General features: G+C 43.0%; 1 protein-coding gene across 5 annotated transcripts in view; it reads right to left on the bottom strand.

The window, feature by feature from the left end:
- Magi2 (membrane associated guanylate kinase, WW and PDZ domain containing 2) overlaps positions 1-18,120 on the bottom strand; it is a 1,455,764-nt gene that overhangs the window by 114,736 nt on the left and 1,322,908 nt on the right. For all 5 annotated transcript variants that reach the window (XM_051152089.1, XM_051152090.1, XM_051152091.1 and 2 more), the window contains 2 exons: positions 12,810-13,002; positions 5,296-5,544 (listed from right to left, as the gene is read on the bottom strand). In XM_051152089.1, the coding sequence (XP_051008046.1) occupies positions 5,296-5,544; positions 12,810-13,002 (442 nt within the window). The remainder of the gene's footprint in view (positions 1-5,295; positions 5,545-12,809; positions 13,003-18,120) is intronic.

Here is an 18,120-nt window from a genome sequence, read left to right as displayed (position 1 = left end):
TTGCTCCAAAACAAATAAGTAAAACATAAGACCAGGTGTTCACTGTTGAATGTTCTTTAGAGGATTTGCTTTAGAGTAACACTTGGGCCATGATGTCATTGGATGGAGTGTGACACTGAAGGGAACAGGTGTGCTATGATAGCTGAGGATTGTTGAGTGAAACTTGGCAGAGGAGGGGGTGGAGTGTTGTTGCAGGATATTTGATCACACTATGAACTCCTAGGTTCTCTACTGGAAAAACTTGTTTCTAGTTGTGGTGTGGCTCAGCCATAGCACGCATTTTTAATCCAAGAACTTTCTTATAAAAAGGATAAAATAAAGTCAACCATAGATCAGGAGGTAGAGAGAGCAACCAGTTAACAGGGAATGAACATAGGGAAAAAACTTAGAGAGTGAGAGAAAGTCTGGAGGATGGGTAGAGAAACACACAGGAAGTGGAAAGAAAGGGCATTCAGTTTGAGGGATTTTTAAAGACAGCACAGAGAAAGGGCTCTTTCCTACTGGGATGTCGGCTAAGTAGGAAGGTCAGCTGGGTGATTTCTCTGCCCCTCTGAGCTAGCAGGTTATCATCCCAGCATCTGGCTCCCAAGCCTTTATTGGTAAAATTGAACATTTGGGATTTTGTTTAAAAACCAACAGAGGGTCCTGGGAAAGTGTGGCCTTCAGTAGCCGTTTTTGTTTTCATCTGAGTTCACTATAGATATGGTGTTGCTTTACGCCCCCTGCTGTCAAAGGGGAGCTGCTTTAGAGTATTTAGTGCCTGTGTCAGATCATTTCTTGAAAGAGACTGAGGTGAACAAAGAATTCAAAGTGTTAAGAGCCACTTTCAACAGACAATCAAAGACTGGACATTGCAGAAGTTAAAAATGAAAGCCTAAGCCAATGAAACGTGTTTTTTAGGACTTTACATACAGGGACAAGACTAGCAAAGCACCGTATGCCTGTCATGAGGGATGACATCATACAATTATGAGGTAGAAAAGGCTGGGCCCAGGACTCAGCACAGAAGCACTGGGGATGCCGGAGGGTTTGTTGCTTGCTGCTTTTCTCATTAGTTAAATGTCCTTGCTTGAGGGTAGGACCACAGGGACAGGGTCTTGTGGTTTTACTTTTTGCCTGTCCTGCCTTTAAGTGACTATTTAAGTGGCTGTGTGGTCTGTGGGAAAAAAGTATAAGCCTCTACATTCAAGATTTCACTTGGATTTTCATCCTTTTAAGGGACCACGCTTTAATCCAGCAGTTCTGACCTTGTGTGTCATGAGCCCTTTGGAGATCAAATGACTCTTTCACAGGGGCCACCTAAGACCATTCTGCAAATCGGATATTTACGTTACCATTTCTAACAGTGGCAAAGTTACAGTTACAAAGTCACCATGAGAATAATTTTAAGGTCAGAGGTCATGACAACTCCTTATGGGCCTATATCTAAGTTTTTAATTAATTTGACAGCCTTTACTACTGATGTCCAAGCTTTCTATGTTTGCTTCTGATATACGTGAATTCTGAAATAACATTCTTGACAAACTGTGGAAACGTTAGAGACTAAAGGCTATTTTTGAAGCACTTATACCAAAACCTTTCTTAGAAATGCCTGGTGAGGCAGCTGGCTTGACGTGGAGGTAAGAAGCACCTATGAGGACAGGCAGAGCTACGCAATAAAACCTGGACAGAAGGCTGGTCCGAAGGTAGTGAGTTATCACAATTGATTGTTCACAGTCAGTTACAGATTGAACTCCTGTTCTATACTTTCCCCCCTTCTCACTACTGCACTTGACTAGTCTTTAAAAAAAAAAAAAAAAAAAAAAAAAAAAAAAACCTGGACAGAAAGACTCAGGCTTTGAACTAGAGATAGCCGAGGACCAGCCCATCAGCCCACTGTACACAGTCACTGGGACACTGTTGTAGAAGGAGCCACATCTGGTTGAGAGATGTGGCTGCTTGAGCCACAGCTGGGTATGCACATAGACCTCATGAATGATAATAATGGTAAATCAGTCACTGGAGAGACATGGCTCCGCCTTTACACAGATACTGACATTATCAGCATTAAGGATCTTTTAATGGAGCATTGGTAGCTCTTCTAGAAGACTGGGCTTTGATTTCCAGCAGCCACATGGCAGCTCACAACTGCCTGTAACTCCAGGGATTTGACACCCTCTTCTGGCCTTAGCGGCCACTGCATGCACATAGTGCACAGATACGCATGCAAGCACAACACCTATGCTCATAAAGGCTAAAAAGGTAAAAAGAAAGCTTTTATTTTTAATTTGCCATGTTAATTAATAACATGACAACAAATATCTTTGCTGTTTGGTTTTGATATAAAATGCTCACTAAAGGCCCATATGCTAAAGGCTTGCACACCAGTCTTCTGTGTTATTGGAGTTATGAGAGTTGGAGCCTGGAGCTACGTAGAGGTCTCAGTGGTTAAGAGCATTGACTGTTCTTGCAGAGGTTCTGGATTCAGTTCCCAGCACCCACATGGTGGCTTACAACCATCTACCACTGCAGTTCCATGTAATCCTATGCTCTGTTCAGTGTGCAGACATGCATGCAGACAAAACACCCATGCATAAAATACGTAAATAAATCTTTAAAAAAAAAACAACCCAAACAGTTGGGGCCTACTAGAAGGAAGGTAGGCCATTGGGGATGTGCCCTTGAAGGGCATTTTGAGGGCCTCTCCCCCTTTTTATTTCACTTCCCAGTTACCATGAGAACTAATTCTCTCATCACACACTTCTGCCACAACCCTATGCCTTACCTCGGCTACAAAATAATGAAACCAAGCACCGTGCGCTGAAACCTCTGTGAGCAGAACAATTCTTACCCATGGGGGTGACTTTCTAAAGACACTGTGTCATAGTAACAGAAAGCTAATACATTTGCATGTATATAGATCTTTACCATTCAGTAACCTGTGGCAAAGAAATGGAAACAAGTATTTCCTAATAACCAGGGAAAACAAAGCCCTGTAACTTCTTTAAGTTCACCTGGCTAGCTAATGACAGAACCAGGTTTTCAATCCAAGCAGTATGGTTGCAGTATCTGAGCTACTAACCTCTTGCCCCTTGCTTGCCTACATATAATGACCTGCCAATCAAATGCACAGTGACCCTTGTCTGCTAATGAAACAGCTTCAGCAGCCACAGGAAACAAATGCCTTTGGTGCTGTGCTAAGGCAGGAAAAAGAAAATTACCAGAAGTCCAGGATGGGGTGGATGGCTGTGACCCCCAAGTATCTGATGGCATCATCCTGTCTCAGATGCCTAGAGTCTGACAACCTTTGATATATTGACAATGGATTTGAGGCCCAAGGATGGGTCTTTACCATTCACAGAGCACTAAGCCTTTCTTTCTGAAAATAGAGATCAAAATTATTCTAGAAATTAAGGATAAAAAAGAGCACTGGCTCCAGGTCCCTTTTAGCTGCATTCTGCAAATTACATACCATAACTGCAACATGACATCAGTGCTTTTGCCTGCTTTTGCCACAGAGCATGGGGCAATCTGTGTTTTGAACTCCTTAAATTGAAAAGAAATCAATCTATGAAAGGAAGCGACCCGGAGACTTCATGTACTAATAGATTATATTTCTATACTCAAGGGTGATGCAAAAATCATACTCTTTTGAAAGTTGATGATTACTTTCTGAAGTCACTCACTGGGCAGAAAAACTCACATACTAATTGTAGGCATTGGCACCCGTTGTTTACCCAGAGCTATTTACCCATGGGTTTTGTTTGCAGCTGAGAAGGCACATGCATGCATTTCCACACACACTTAGAAGGAAAGCCGCCACGCTTTAAATACAGCTGAGACTTAAAACACATGCTTAACATCTTCATAGTGGCAGTATACTTTTATTTTCCTTCCAGTTCTCTAGGTATTCTGCAGCAATAAACAACCCGAATGATGTGAGGTGGCCGTGGAAGCGCTCTGTGAACATTTCCCCAGGTTATTGGGAGGCTGTTTATATAATTCATGAAAATCTGCAGTCCTATGTCCTTTTAATCTTGGTGAATCCATCGTCCTGACAGAATCCTGCTTTGAGTTTATGCTTAAAGACTGGATTTATTTCTTCAGCTTATCAGGAAGAGAAAGAAAAAATGAAACTGTACTTTCAGACATGTGTAATTTGGCCTCTGCACATGTTGGCTGAGGCTTAACACTTTTGTAGTTTCCTCTCTTGAATTTAGCTCATGCTAAACAGGGCAGCCCTACCCATGTGCTTCTGGGAGGCTTTTTGATGACGTTAACCTGACCAGGGAAGCTCTTTTTTTTGGGGGGGTGGGGGGGAGGAAGCTCTTATTAATTCCTGATAATTTGATTATTTTTAAAATATTGCTTGACATGCCTTCCTGCCTGACATAAACTGGAAGCCACAATTTATAAAAATTTTAGGAACATAGCATGGGCAAACATAATTTAATGCTTTTATATTCAGATGAAATATATCCATAGCATTTTGGGCCAGAGCACTCGAACATGAAAATCAACTCATTTTCTTGTCCCCACTTCTGCTATGAACCAAGGAGGACAATGGTGGCTGGCTGGAGAGGATATGACCTCCACCATTCTGTTGTATACACCCCCAGGACACTAATATTGAAGGATCCACAGGTTTTTAAATCCATCTACTGCTTCCCTACTTACAACTGCGACCCCAGAGGAGGACCCTGGAGTCTCTTCCACTCTTTTCCATGGACTGAGAGTGCAACGTGGATTTGCTGGCAGTGCATTTGAAGCCCGCACCTCCTGGCTTTTGCCCACCTCCAAGTGTCAATCGGTGCCATTCTGTCTGGCTTACTTCAGCACAGCCACCCTGGTCGTCTTCATATTTCTTGACCCTGAGCTCCTTGTCATCTGAAGGCTTCCCTCTGAACACCTTTCCCCTTGCCCCTTTACACCTCTGGTTTATCTCTTGGAACAGCTCTCAGAACAGAAAATCCGCCCCCCCCCCCCATGAACACGGTGCATGTCTCCACTCATGGCCACATGACCACACACCATTCTCTTTCATTTTATTCTACTTACAAATAAACTAACGGCTTTTATAATGCTTAGGGGTTGGTTGGGGTGCATTTGTTGTAGCCTTGCACTGTTTTTGAACCTAAGGAAGGAGTGACATTTCCCTAGTCTGTGATAAGGGTGGTTTATGTTTCTTTGTGACCTGGGACTCTAGGCCACTCAGTATATCCCATAGCCACTCTCTGATCTATTCTGGTGTCTCTATCATTAGAACAAACATATGTAGGACACCCTTATCGGAACATAGACAAACCAGTCACTTACTTATGGTGGCTCCAGACTCAGGCCTGTTCAGGGAGCTGATGATGACAAAGCCGAACCCTTCGTTTTCTTTGCGGTGAATGACCACGTCACTGGTCTGCAGGCTGTGCGAGGAAAAGCCTTCAGGGGGTGAGGCATTGCTGCTGGGGGCGGCGTGGTTGCTGTTGGTGTAGGTTGCGTAGTCACTGCGCGGAGAGCTGTGGTGGGTTGATACAGAGCCTGGACTCCTCCCATTCTCTGGGCAGGGCTCCCCTGAAATGCATACATGGTCCACAGGAACTCAGTGATTTAGGAAAGGCTTGGCTGTATTCTTCCTAAGGAACAGGCACTAACAGTGGATGGATAATCTTTTTTCTGGGTATACAGAGTGTTTGAAGGGCTACAGAGTCCACCAGGTCTTCAATCCACTGTTAGCCTTTCCCAAAGCACAGGGAACCCCCACCCTACCCTGCCCCCCATGCCTGCACTAGCCTGCTCTGAGCTTGGTACTTGCTTTTGTTTTTCTCTTGTTATGACTGCAAATCCCAGAGACAATGACAACTGTTATATATTAGCCTCTTAGTTGCATAGTAACCGATTAAAGATGACAGGAAACCAAGTAGACAGAATCTTCAATCATCTCGGGCATACGACTCACTGAAAGAATTTATAAACGGGCTGGGGAGATGGCTCGGTGGGTGAGGCACATGCTGAGCAGCCGTGAGGATCTGAGTTGAATCCCCAGAACCCATAAAAAGGCAGATATGAGGGTGTGTTTCTAGGTCCTATGAGGGAATGGGAGACAGACAGGAGAATCGCCAATGCTCTCTGGCCCGCTGGAGTCCACAACAGCAAACGCCAAAGAGAGACCCTGCCTCAAACAATGTGGAAGATGAGAGTGAACCCAGGCTGTCCTCTCATCCCTACAAGTGTGTGCTAAGGCATGCATGCTTCCGCATCGCACACAGACACACAGGTTTAAAAAAAAAAAAAAAGAGCAAACATAAAAGTACCCATCTTTAGGGCCCGCCCATGGAAGTTTTTATTTCCCCCACTGTAGGCCTGGGGAAGACTAGGCCAAGAATCTAGATAACATTTCAAGCTCTTTGGGAAATGCTGCTGTACCTGTAAGCAGGGCCAGCAACCCTGAGGAATAGCAGAACAAACGGTTCCACCGGCTTTTTTTTTTTTTTTTTTTAAGAGCCACAACTTTATCTTATGGTATTTTGCTAGCCTAGCAGTGTTAACTCACACCACATAGGTGGGAGATTTACTTTTAAAAAGTGGCCTGCTTAGTATCTTATGTGCCATCCATATCTCAAGAAGGTAGCTTGAGAGAATAAACAAATCAATTGAGATTTTCATTGAAAATTGGTTTGCACAGTCTGGATCAAATCCAATAGATTCAGCCTAACAAACTGGGAATTGTTAAGTCTCAGCAGAGGGGTTTGAAGTCTTTCTCATTTGCATTTCATATTAAAAAGTACATTTTATTATTAATTAGATAAGTCTAAACAATAGTTCCAAAGTGAAGCAAACATAGTTATGTGGCAGTATTATAGGAAGTTGGGAGCTGAGAGAAGCTAGTTTACTGTTTTAATCATTACTTTCTATATGTGGGTGTTTTACCTGCTTGTATGTGTGTGGACTGTGTGCACGCGGGAAAAGGGTGCTGGTCCTACGCAACTGGAGTAACATTTGGATGAGAGCTGCCATCTGGGTGTTGGGAATTGAACCCATGGCCTCTGGAAGAGCAGCCAGTGCTCTTAACTGCTGAGCCATCTCTCTCCAGCCCCGAGAAGCACTTTAAAAAATATATAAAAGTTGGTCTGCCACCCAGGAAGAATTTCGTCATTTTAATTTAGTACCAGGGTGCTGGCAGTGACTGGAGTAACAGGAGCAGATTCGGTTCTTAGAGTGCTGTAGTGAGGAACAAGACAGTGTCATTTCCTTCCTACGGTTCATCAGGGTATCAAGAGATGTGTCTGTACAGCAGAATAACAAGAGAAAATGATCGCTCTGCCTTACTTCTCGAGGGCCGTAGAGCCGGACTCTTACTTAGAACACTGGGAAGTGTCTTGTGTCAAGTTAAGGGGATCAGCAGAAAGTCCTATGAAGCCTGTTAGCATCCCAAGTAGCAGTTCCAGCACCATTAGAGTGTGGCACGGTTGGGAGGTAGGGAAACTTTCAGAGGTGGCTCTTGGGGGATCCTTTTGGTCACTGGAAGTGTACCCTGGAACTGGTGCCCCCTTTCCCTACCTTGTGTTTGTTTTCCAGCTGTGATATGTATGGGGTTATTTTATGTGATTCTATCACTGTGTGCTGCCACAGGCCCAAGGCAAATGGGTCATGCTCTGAAACTGCGAACCCAAACAAATCATTCCTCTTTATATGCTGATTCATCCTCTTTTGTTTATTTCTTTTTATTTATTTAATTAATTTGTTCAGATTACAACTCAATTGTTATCCCATCACTCATCCTCTGGTAATAGGAAACTGATGAACAATTCTGAAATAAGGAAGTCAGAGGGAAAAAGGAGACTACGAAAATGTTTTGTTATACTAATATCCAGAGAAAGAATTGCATTTATTCATATTCTGGGACAATAGAAGTAGCATTAAGCCAATTAAAATTTTGAAGAAAATAAATGCAAATTAAGTCACTTAGTAGTAAAAAGGTCTTATAAAATTAATTAATTTTTTGGAGGTAGTTTATTAAGTACACTAAAGGGAACAGAGAGCTGGGGGAGAGCTACATTCTCCCCTGTTCATTTCTTTTAATTATAGGAGAACTGAGACCCAAGCCAGTGCTATTATGTTGTGATACATTTGAGATTTTTCTTTAAGATATGATTAATTACTCTTTAATGTGAAAAGGTACTTTTCATTTGTTAGAAATGTGCCCAGACCATGAAAGAAGAAAATGCCAATGTCAAGGCCTTTGCTGGCTTTGAACTAGAACAGAGTGCTTCTGTCTGTAAGATGTATCCTCCATCAAAGACAGGCTGTTATTGTCCTGGTGAAGCACACGTCCTTTATCAGTCCTTGTGCAAGCTGGAAATAGAGTGATTAGAGATAGTCTTGGAGAAGAAAAACAAACAATTATTATGTTGCTACATTAAATTGAAAATCTCCGGAGTTATTGGACCAAATCAGTAACTAAATGTCATAGGCAACGACAAGAGAGATCTCATTTTCCGGCTGTCATATTTTAGGGGAGTTGAGAGCTGTGGTTTTCAATAAATCAGCAACAAGGAAAAATGCTCTGTCTTTGCCGTAAGTGGTTGGGCGTGGCTAGACCATGGGTTTTAGAGCGTGAGGGAGTCGCTGCTGACCCACACTGTGAGTGTGTTCCTTGGGGAACACAAAGGATCACATTCCCAGGGGTGGGGACTTTTCCATTGCACTTGGACCCCTCTTCAACCTCTTGGGAAGATCCCCATATCTTTAGCGAAATGAGCATGTTTTAAGTCAGGCAGTTAGTTGGGAAGACATCCAAGCTTTCCCAGGGTTGCTGTGGTCTCTACCCCCTTGGAATTTGATAGCACTGTTGACTCTTAGGGGCTGACGTCACATACTTCCTAGTCAGCTGGCTCTCCATCTGAACAGGACCGCTTTCTTTCCAAAACCTCTTTGTGGTGTAGCACACGAATAAGGTGGATGTACAAAAGTAAAGTGAAAGGCCATAAGGTGACTTTACACCACGCACATTAAAAAAAAAAAAAAAATCATTTCCAAGGCTACCCAAGGCCTTTCAGCTCATACACATATGGCCAGTCAAAATTCATTCATGTAGCATTCTCCTGAAGTTAAATACTTAAGTTTTAGGTGAGGTTCTGTTCTGTCCCCACCAGTGATATTGGAAATCACTGTAGCACTCAACTTGAAGAGACCATTCCTTTTGGGGGGCAGGAATGGCCGTCAGTGGTGCCTGCAGGTGGGAGGCTTTGGGACATTTACTGCTCATGAGGCTTGCTTCTCATTGGTGCACTGCTGGACTAAACCTTTAATGCTAATTGTTACAATTAATTGCTGACCTGATAGGGCAGGATTTATAATTCCTCTTGACATTTTTGGAGCTGGATCATGGCTACCTACTGCCAGTCTCACCATGTTTCTGACAACTCCCCGAAGCCTCTTGCAAATACCAAATTTATTCCTGCACTTATTAGGTAGGAAACCCATGTAGCCAACAGGACATTTCCAATCAGAGCCTTCATTTGTCTTCTAGACTCTTGTCGTAGGTAGCAGGACTTGAGGATTCTGTAAACCAGATGGACTGTGGCTGCTTCCAGAGTGTAATGGCTGTATCTTGCCTCGAAGAATAGCTAGGGCCATGGGGCAGGCGTATGACTAGAGCCATGCACCACATGTATAGACACCGTCGTAGTACTTGTTAGGACAGGGGGCAGCCCTGGGTGTGGCCCTGTCCATGTTTGTGTAGGTACAGCTGCTTTATACACAGCAAGGTAGACAGATGGCTTACGGCATGGGTGTCAGGCTCACAAAGGGAAAGAAATGCACTTAAAAGTATAAAATATAGACTAAAGCTAGGGTTGTGCCCACCAGTGCGTTTCGCTGTACTGTCAGTGGGCTTCCCTTCCTTAACATTGGGTCAAGAATTGTATTCTCCTTGGGTATTGCAGAAGGATGCAGACAGCCCGGAGACTGTAACATGTTGTGATTAAGCCATGAAACTTTCTTTCATAGCCATTCTCGATTCACAAGTTAGGGAACTCCTCAGGGACATCTCACTCTCAAGGAAACAGTGTGCATCCAAAACAGTGTGTCATTAGGTTGAACATCTCAAAGCTGAGCTACCAAACATATATAAATATTTACATGTTCAGTAGAGTAATTAAAGCCACTCTCCCAATATCCTCAGGCAGCAGGGAGGAACCCAGCCCAATAACGGAGCTGATGGCATGGGTAAGACAGCCTTCGAAACTAGTTCAAGGTACACGATTTGTGCTTGTGATTCCCTAGCAAAGGAAACTGCAGGTCTACTGCATTGTTTGCTCTTTAATGCAGCCATTTCTCACTTTGGATGACCTAGTTAAAAAATTTTGCCTTTCCACTTTTAGTGCATACATGTTTCTTGGGATTTAATACTTGGAGCAGGCTTTTGTGTTATTCTAATCTTTGACCTGTATGCTGCGGCATCTGTGCTCTGATGCATCAGTTTAGGAAGCAGTACCTGCTTTCCCACACAAAGCAGTGCACCTGCATGAGCCATGGCCAGGATAAAGCGGCAGGGTGCCATTGGCATGGCTGGCTTGTCCCCAGCGCTCTGTGCTTTGAACTGCAGGCCGCTAAGAGATAGTGCACCAACAATTTCTTTTCTATGTCTGTGTTTCTGCTAAGCTGCCCTGTCAGCTGAGGTCCAACCCATCCTAAACCAGGCTTGCCCCTCCCACTGCCTTGCTTACCAGAGCAGAATAATAGCATCACTACTTAAAGAGACACCTTCCCGTGTCCCGTCCTTCTGGAATTGTCTTTTAATCACTTTGAAGAAATGACAGCTACAAAGAAGTTTGTTTTTCTAGGCCTTGCAGATTTCTTCTACCCTGTTTTTGGGCATTTGTTTTACTCTCAAAGTACCCTGTCTTGAATTTAATCATTCTCAGTACAGATAAAGCTTTCAAGGAGTCTGGCTGAATGAACACAGAATCTCGCCTAGTACAAGTAATCTGGAGTGGAATTTATCAAAAATTAAATGCACTCCAACTGCACCCCGAAGCCTAGCAGAGTGAACTTTGTAAGAACTGCAGCAAAGAATGCCTTTACAGAAGCCACATGACCTACAAATTGCCAGAGCACCCCTGTGCAGCATTTTGCCTATACTCCAACAGCCTGGGTTGATTAGAACAAAATTTAATTTGCAATAATCAGCTTGTGGCAAGGCGAGCATGAAATTATGTTGGTGAACTGGATTTGCACTTTGTAGTGTGTTTCCTTATATATCAGTTATCTTTTTTAATTTATCTTCAGGTTACAGTACATAAGCACATCTTTTTTTTTTTTTTTTTGGTTATTGCTGTTAAAAATCACGCTGTAGGGAGACAGGCAGTTAAATGTTAACCAAGCAAATGCTATCTCCATCCTGGCCAGTTGCTCAAGGAGAAGGCATAATTCAAGGTGTTTTATTTCTTCAGGTCAGTAGTTTGCCGTGGATTTGGGAAGACAAATGGCACCTTGTAGCAAAACCCTATCCGGTGCAACAAGACATATAGCAGTCTCTGCTTGGGGGGCCTGATGACTCTTCTGATTTGCCCTTGGAAATGACTGCCCTTGCTCAAGCTCTAGTTTCTAGAGGACTCAAAAGGAGAAGATATTTCGCCCAAGTAATAAAGCTTATGTTTTTTAGTCATCTACAGCCTGTGATTAGCAGGTGGCCTTAAAAAAAAAAATTCCAAAGTTATATGTGAACACATATGGAAGAGTTAGGTATGGCATACATCAGTGATCTGTCTTCAAGTGAAATTTGGAGCCGCTAATAGCATAAAAACAGATTGGCACCAGAGTGGGCCCGCCCTGGGCGTTGTCACTGACTCCCTGTGGGCTGTTAGCTAATCTATTATTCCTTGGGCCTCAGGTTCCTTTTCTGTAACACAAAGAGCTCATGTGGCTAAGGTCACTCCTAAATTTAGAGTTGAGACTGTGGGAGTGTGTTCAAGTGGCAGATAGACTCAGTTGCCATGCAGTGTCAATGCGGAGGTCTTCTGGGGCAGGGGGGCGAGGGCAACTTGGCTGGAGTTTCTGTGATTTACAAGACAAAGCATACTTAAGTCTTAGGGGGTAAAGTCTGTAATGCCAACATTATTCAGTGTTCAGGTTATAAACCCAGTATGGCGATTGCAGTAGACATACCCGCTGGCAAAAGAACTCTCCATTGGGACTTGATAGTGAAAAGAAGCAAATGAGATAATATTATGAATATATGGGCTGACTTTTAAGTATATGTCTTTGGTGGATTCTTTCTGAAGCCAAGAAAATTGCTGTAAAGGGAATAATTACTTCTAATTCATCTGTTTCATAAGCTTAGAGCTATATGAGTGATATTTTCTCAGAGTGAGATCTGCATGCCCCATATAGGGTCGTTGATGCATTCCTATCTTTTATCGGGCTCTACAATGAAAGCTAATTTTCCATCCTGCCTTCCTTATTATAGTATAAAAATGCTGCATTTTTTTGTTTGTAAACACAATGAGAAACATTTTCCAAAAGGCATACTTTCTGTTATTATAATGTTTTCCTCATAATAAGCACATACCAAAGAGCACAGAGCACGGTCCCAGGTTTTGCTAGAAAATGTTAATGACTACATTTAAATTGTAGGCCTCAATGGCTGGATTAGTGGGGTTGAAAAGCTGCATTTTGAAATGCAGTTACTTGTAGCACATCTAGTTTGTTTCTTTCCCTATATAACATAAAAACCAGTTTTAAGTTAGTTTCTAGTTCTTCACTTAACCTCGCCAAAGCATCACACTGCCCCTCCCCCCCAATTCCTGCTGCCCATCCCTGCTGCCCATTCGTACCTCCACATAGCACCTTTCTTCTCACAGTGAGGTTAACCTGCCCATTGCGGGCTGCATGGTGCATGAGGTCGATGACGTAGCGGTGAGTCTTGCCAGCCACTGGGATCCCATCCACGTAGACAAGCTCATCTCCTGGGTGTAGACGGCCGTCTCTGTCAGCTGAGCCCATGGCAATGACGGCTCCAATCAAGATCTAGAGACGTGAGAAAAGACCATTCACATACCTGTACAGGGGCGTGCACTTGAAAGGAAGCTGAGGAGAGGCTGGAAGGGTGCTTTTCCAGGTACTGTTCCCATCGGCTACCACTTACAGAAAAATAAGTCTCTTGGACTGCCTGCTGCCTTCTCTAAAGAGTCCCACAGGGGGCACTTGCTTCCTGGCTCATTATGTTATCAGCCTTAAGGGGAATTATAACTCAAAATACGCTGGCCGGCTACCACACACGGCCTCCGCATTGAAATAGTGTGACCACCGAGTCCTGGCTCCGGTTCTTAACTGTGTGTACTTGAATCAGGCTTCTTAAGATTTGCAAGGCTCACCTACTTCACCTACAAAGTGGGGTAACAGGACCCAGTTAATAGGGCTCCTGGGAGAAGCCAATGAGAAAACGTCAGTGAAGAATTTAACTTTTCCATGGCTCATATTGCATGCACACAAATGTCAGGAAAAACCACTTGTTGTTGCTCAGCATTAAATTCTGACTGAGGTCACATCCCCCACCTTGCTTATATGCTTTGAGACACTGGAGGAGTAAAGAAAAAGAAAAAAAAAATTTTTTTTTCTGGCGTACTCAAGTATTCTCAGCTGACCAGTTTCTAAGTTCTTGCTCCATTTATTGAGAATTTCCTTAGAACACTGTCCTCTGCACAAAGGACATTGCCAGCTCTGTGCCTTCTCATATACTTCGATGGTAGATACAGTACCACTGTGCTAGGAAGACAGGCAGTGTGCATTCTGGGGATTATTATAAATACTCCACATAGGACCATAATGGAAAACAGTGTATATGATGCTTCCTGCAATCCAACGGGACCACTGGATTTAGTGGCTGTAAGCAAAGCCTTCTTTCTTTTCTATATCAGAAGAAAGCGAATGGTATTTGGTTTTTTTTCTTTTTTTTTTGGTTTGCTGTTTAACCCACAAATTTTTTTTTCTCCAAGTCATGCACAACAGGTTTCTCTTTTCTTTTGTCAGTGGCTGCGCTTCATGGCTCCTGAAGGCAGTGGTTTCTGTCAGCCTGACAGCATTACAGAGGCCTCACTCCAGGTTTTAAATCCTTATAAAGCGATTCGTTGCTCAAAAATTGATTTCTTTCAGGCATAGTAATTTCTTTCAGGTCTCAGATCTGTGAATTCCAGCTAGCTTGTAGACTAGCCCCAGCCTGACCTGCGTGTTTCTCCAGGCTTGGTACCAGAATGGATGCTCTTGAGCTTCTCCCTGTTTCTCCTGTCTGTCAACATGGCGACTGGATCTGAATGCACAGGGCTCCTATGCTGTACAGGCAGCGTTACAGTTTGAAGGATTTTACAGCCTTGCACATTGCATAGAGGAGTGGCCACTTTCTACAACATTGTTGTGGTCTTCTATTCCTGGAGGGCAGTGGGGCGAGGAGTACCATGATGACTACACCACTTTTCTGATGAGCTGCTCACCACTGCTATCATGGGGACAGCTTTGCGCCTCCTGCCTCAGATTATCTGCAGTCTGTTCTTTCCCTTCGTCCTGTTGTATGTACCTGCTGTGGTCTAGAGTTGGGTACACTTCTGATAATCTCCCTGTTATATGCACCTGCTGTGGGCTAGAGTTGGGTACACTTCTGATAATCTCTCCCTTATTGTTGTGCCAACCTGAATTTTTGAATTTTTTTCTAAAGTCATTGCAGTCTATTCTTCAAAAGGCTCAGCCCACTATGGAGTCCTTCAAAGGTTTCTACGTGCTTTGTGCAAAAGCCAGTTAAAATAAGTATTTGTTTCTCCACTGCCCCATGAAAAGCTGCATTTAGGTACGGTTCGCCCAAGGAAAATGCTTCAACCTTTAAATTTTTGTATACAGGAAATAGGAAAGTTTATAACTAGTTATAAAGAAAGCAGTTTATGAACCTTTTGGCTGGATAATCGCCAACTTTAAGGCAAAATTCTGCCTGTAGCCAATGAAAGTTTACAGCTCTGAGAGCCCACAGTTACAACCAGGCCTTATACAAAATAAGAAATGTACATTATATACTGGGAAATTCCAGGTCCTCTCTTGCTGTAGGTAAAATGCAAGGATATACACATATTCTTGAATCTGCATTCTGTGTTGCTAGTTTTATGTCACTCATTAAAGGAGGACCCCTGTAACGTATTGCTTTCCTGTCATATTTTTGTGATATGTGATAATCTCTTTATTTATTCGTTTCAACAAATATTCACCGAGTAGTACAGGAATACTATATAAATGCCAGGAATCCACAGTGAAAACATTAATAACCGCTGCCTTATGAAGCCACCATTCTTGTGGTACATAAAAGATGTAAAAAAGTACACAACCTAAATAGTATGTTAGAAGGCATGTACACTGTGGAAAACAACATGTATGTGTGGGTGTCAACCATGGGCCAAGGCAGTGTTAGAATTGCTTAGAGTAGTCACCACTGAAAGGTTGACATTTTGAAGTGTCAAATGACAATGTAGTGCACTGAACACATCTTTCTCCTCATTTTTTGTTAATTCTTTGAGAATTTCATACCATGTGTTTCAATTGTACTCATCCTCCCCACACAATGCTTCCCAGATCACCCCATGTACCTTACCCACCAAACTTTGCACTCGCACTCTTTCTAAATCCATCAAGTACCCTTGGATGTGCACCTTTAGCTGGAGCATGGCCAACCCACCAGGGATTACATCCTTAAAGAAAACGGATGCTCCCTTTTCCAGCAGCAATCAGTTGACAATAGGTCCCAAGCTATGGGTGGTGCTTGGCTTCCCTTTGTCTCCCTTTTTCCTTGCTGAGACTTAGTCTGGCTTGAGCTTGCACAGCCCTTGAGCTCTCATAATCACTGTGAACACAGATGGGTAAATTCCTTGCTGTACCTGGGAAAATACTGTTTCCATCTACTTCCTCTGGTTTTTACAATCTTTCCACCACCTTTTTATAATGGTTCCTAAGCCTTGGGTTATTATATAAATGTCCCATTTAGAGCTAAGTGTTTCACAGTCTCATTTTCTCTATACCCTGTTTCAGGTCTCTGTGTAAATTTTCATCTATTACAAAAAGCAGCTTTTCTGATGGTAATTGGGAGCTGTATTAAACTGTGGGTCTAACAAGAAGGCATTAGAAATTAGTTTCATTGTATGTCTATTTAGTGAAGTAACATCTGTAGGCTCTCCCCTAGGGCTAAGCACAGGCTTCTGGGGGCTCTAATCCTGGTGCCAGATATGCTTCAACTGTGGAGCTGGCCTCACATACAATCAGAAGGTGGTTGGTTACTTCTGTGACGTATGTGCCGTTATTGCAGCAGTGGCGTTGTCTTACTAGGCTGGCTGTTGTAGCTCATATGGTTCACAGCTGGGTAAGACTGGTTATTACTTTTCTCTTTTGGGAGCACATGTAGACCTTCCAGGACTATGAAAGCTGGCCAGTAGTGATGAGGCATCTAGGTAAGTACCAGCTTGATTCCTGTCTGAACACATTTAAACTTTTTTTTTGTTTTGTTTTGTTTTTGAAGCTGCAATCTTTCAAATCTTCCTTTGCTTTGCTCTTTCAAATCTTAAAAAAAAATATTTATTTATTCACTTTACATGCCAGGTGTAGCTCCCTCCCTTCTCTCCTTTCAGTCTCACCCTTTCTCCCTTTTTCCCCCTCCCCTATTGCTCAGAAGAAGAGAGCACCCCTACCCACCCACCCTAGTTCATCAAATTGCATCAGGACTGAGTTTATCCTCTTCCCCTGTAGACTGGCAAAGCTGTCCTGTCGGTGGGAAACGATCGAAAAGCAGGCAGCAGAGTCTATTTCAGAAGCAGCCCCCTCTCCCCTTACTAGTGGACCCACATGAAGCCTGATCTGCCCATCAGCTACCTCTATGTACAGGATCTAAGTCCAGTCCATGTATGGTCCTTGGTTGGTGCTTCAGACTCCACAGGCCCCTCTGGGCCATGGTTAGTTGGCTCTGTTGGTCTTCTTGTGGAGCTCTTGCCACCTCTAGGTCTTTTTATCCTTCCCTCGCACTTTTCCACTGGACTCCCTATGCTTTGCACTATGTTTGGCTTTGAGTCTCAGCATCTGTTTCTAACTGCTGCAACTAGACAAGACTCATAATGGAGGGAAGAGAATACCAACACACCCACAAAAGCTTTGATCAAAACCTTACACTGCCTACAAGATGTGCAGGGATAAAGATAGAACAGATAAAGCAGAGACTGAGGCAACATCCAAACAATGCCTGGCCCAACCCAAGACCCACCCCACGGAAGAGAGCCAATCCCTGACACTATTAATGATACTCTTCTATGTTTGCAGACAGGAGCCTATCAGAGGAGTTCTTTCAAATCTTAAATACTTACTTTTATGTAGAATATTCAATTAACACTTTAAATTCAACATGTCATTATTTATTATATAGTGTTATTAATTATTTTTCTATATAATAATATGTAGTTATACTAGATTATATACACTGTATTTTGTTTTTAAATAGGTTGCTGTAGCTACTGACTATATGTACTGGGTGATCATTATGCCCTGGCCTGATAAGGCCTGGCATGCTGGATAGGCATTAGAGGTACTCGTCCATCGGCTACAGTGTGCTTATTCCATCCATCAGGGACTTCTGTCTTTGCTGACAGAGACTGGCCACTCATTCTGTCATTGCTTCCAACCCTCTTGCTATCATTGGCTCTCAGCCCTTGGCAGTTTAATATATTTCTGCATTATATTTTATTGGTGATACAGAGATAGCTCTGTGTGTCTCTCTCTATTCGGAAGAAAACCTACTTTTAAAAGGCTTCAGATATAATTTGTATACTCAATACCTTCTGTTATTTCCCATTTGCTATGCTAACTGCAGGAACCGGATAATCTATGACTCCCTCTTACACTGTAACTCACGTTGGCTCCCCAATGTATGTGTAACAAACTCACGAGAACATGTCTCAGGATACCCTGACCCTTTCAGATAGTTGTTCTCGAGCTTTCGGGTGTATAGGCATCACTAAACACTTCTAGATCACTCACCCTTGGGATTCTATAATTGAGGTACGAGGTTGTTTTGTTTTGGGGTAAGCTCTCACTAGGTAGCCCTAAATAGTGTAGCATTTTCTATGTGGATCA

This window comes from Acomys russatus, chromosome 10, assembly GCF_903995435.1.
Source record: "Acomys russatus chromosome 10, mAcoRus1.1, whole genome shotgun sequence".
Taxonomy (NCBI): Eukaryota; Metazoa; Chordata; class Mammalia; order Rodentia; family Muridae; genus Acomys; species Acomys russatus.
The sequence above is the reverse complement of the archived record's forward strand: the minus strand, read 5'-3'. Positions and strand labels throughout refer to the sequence as shown.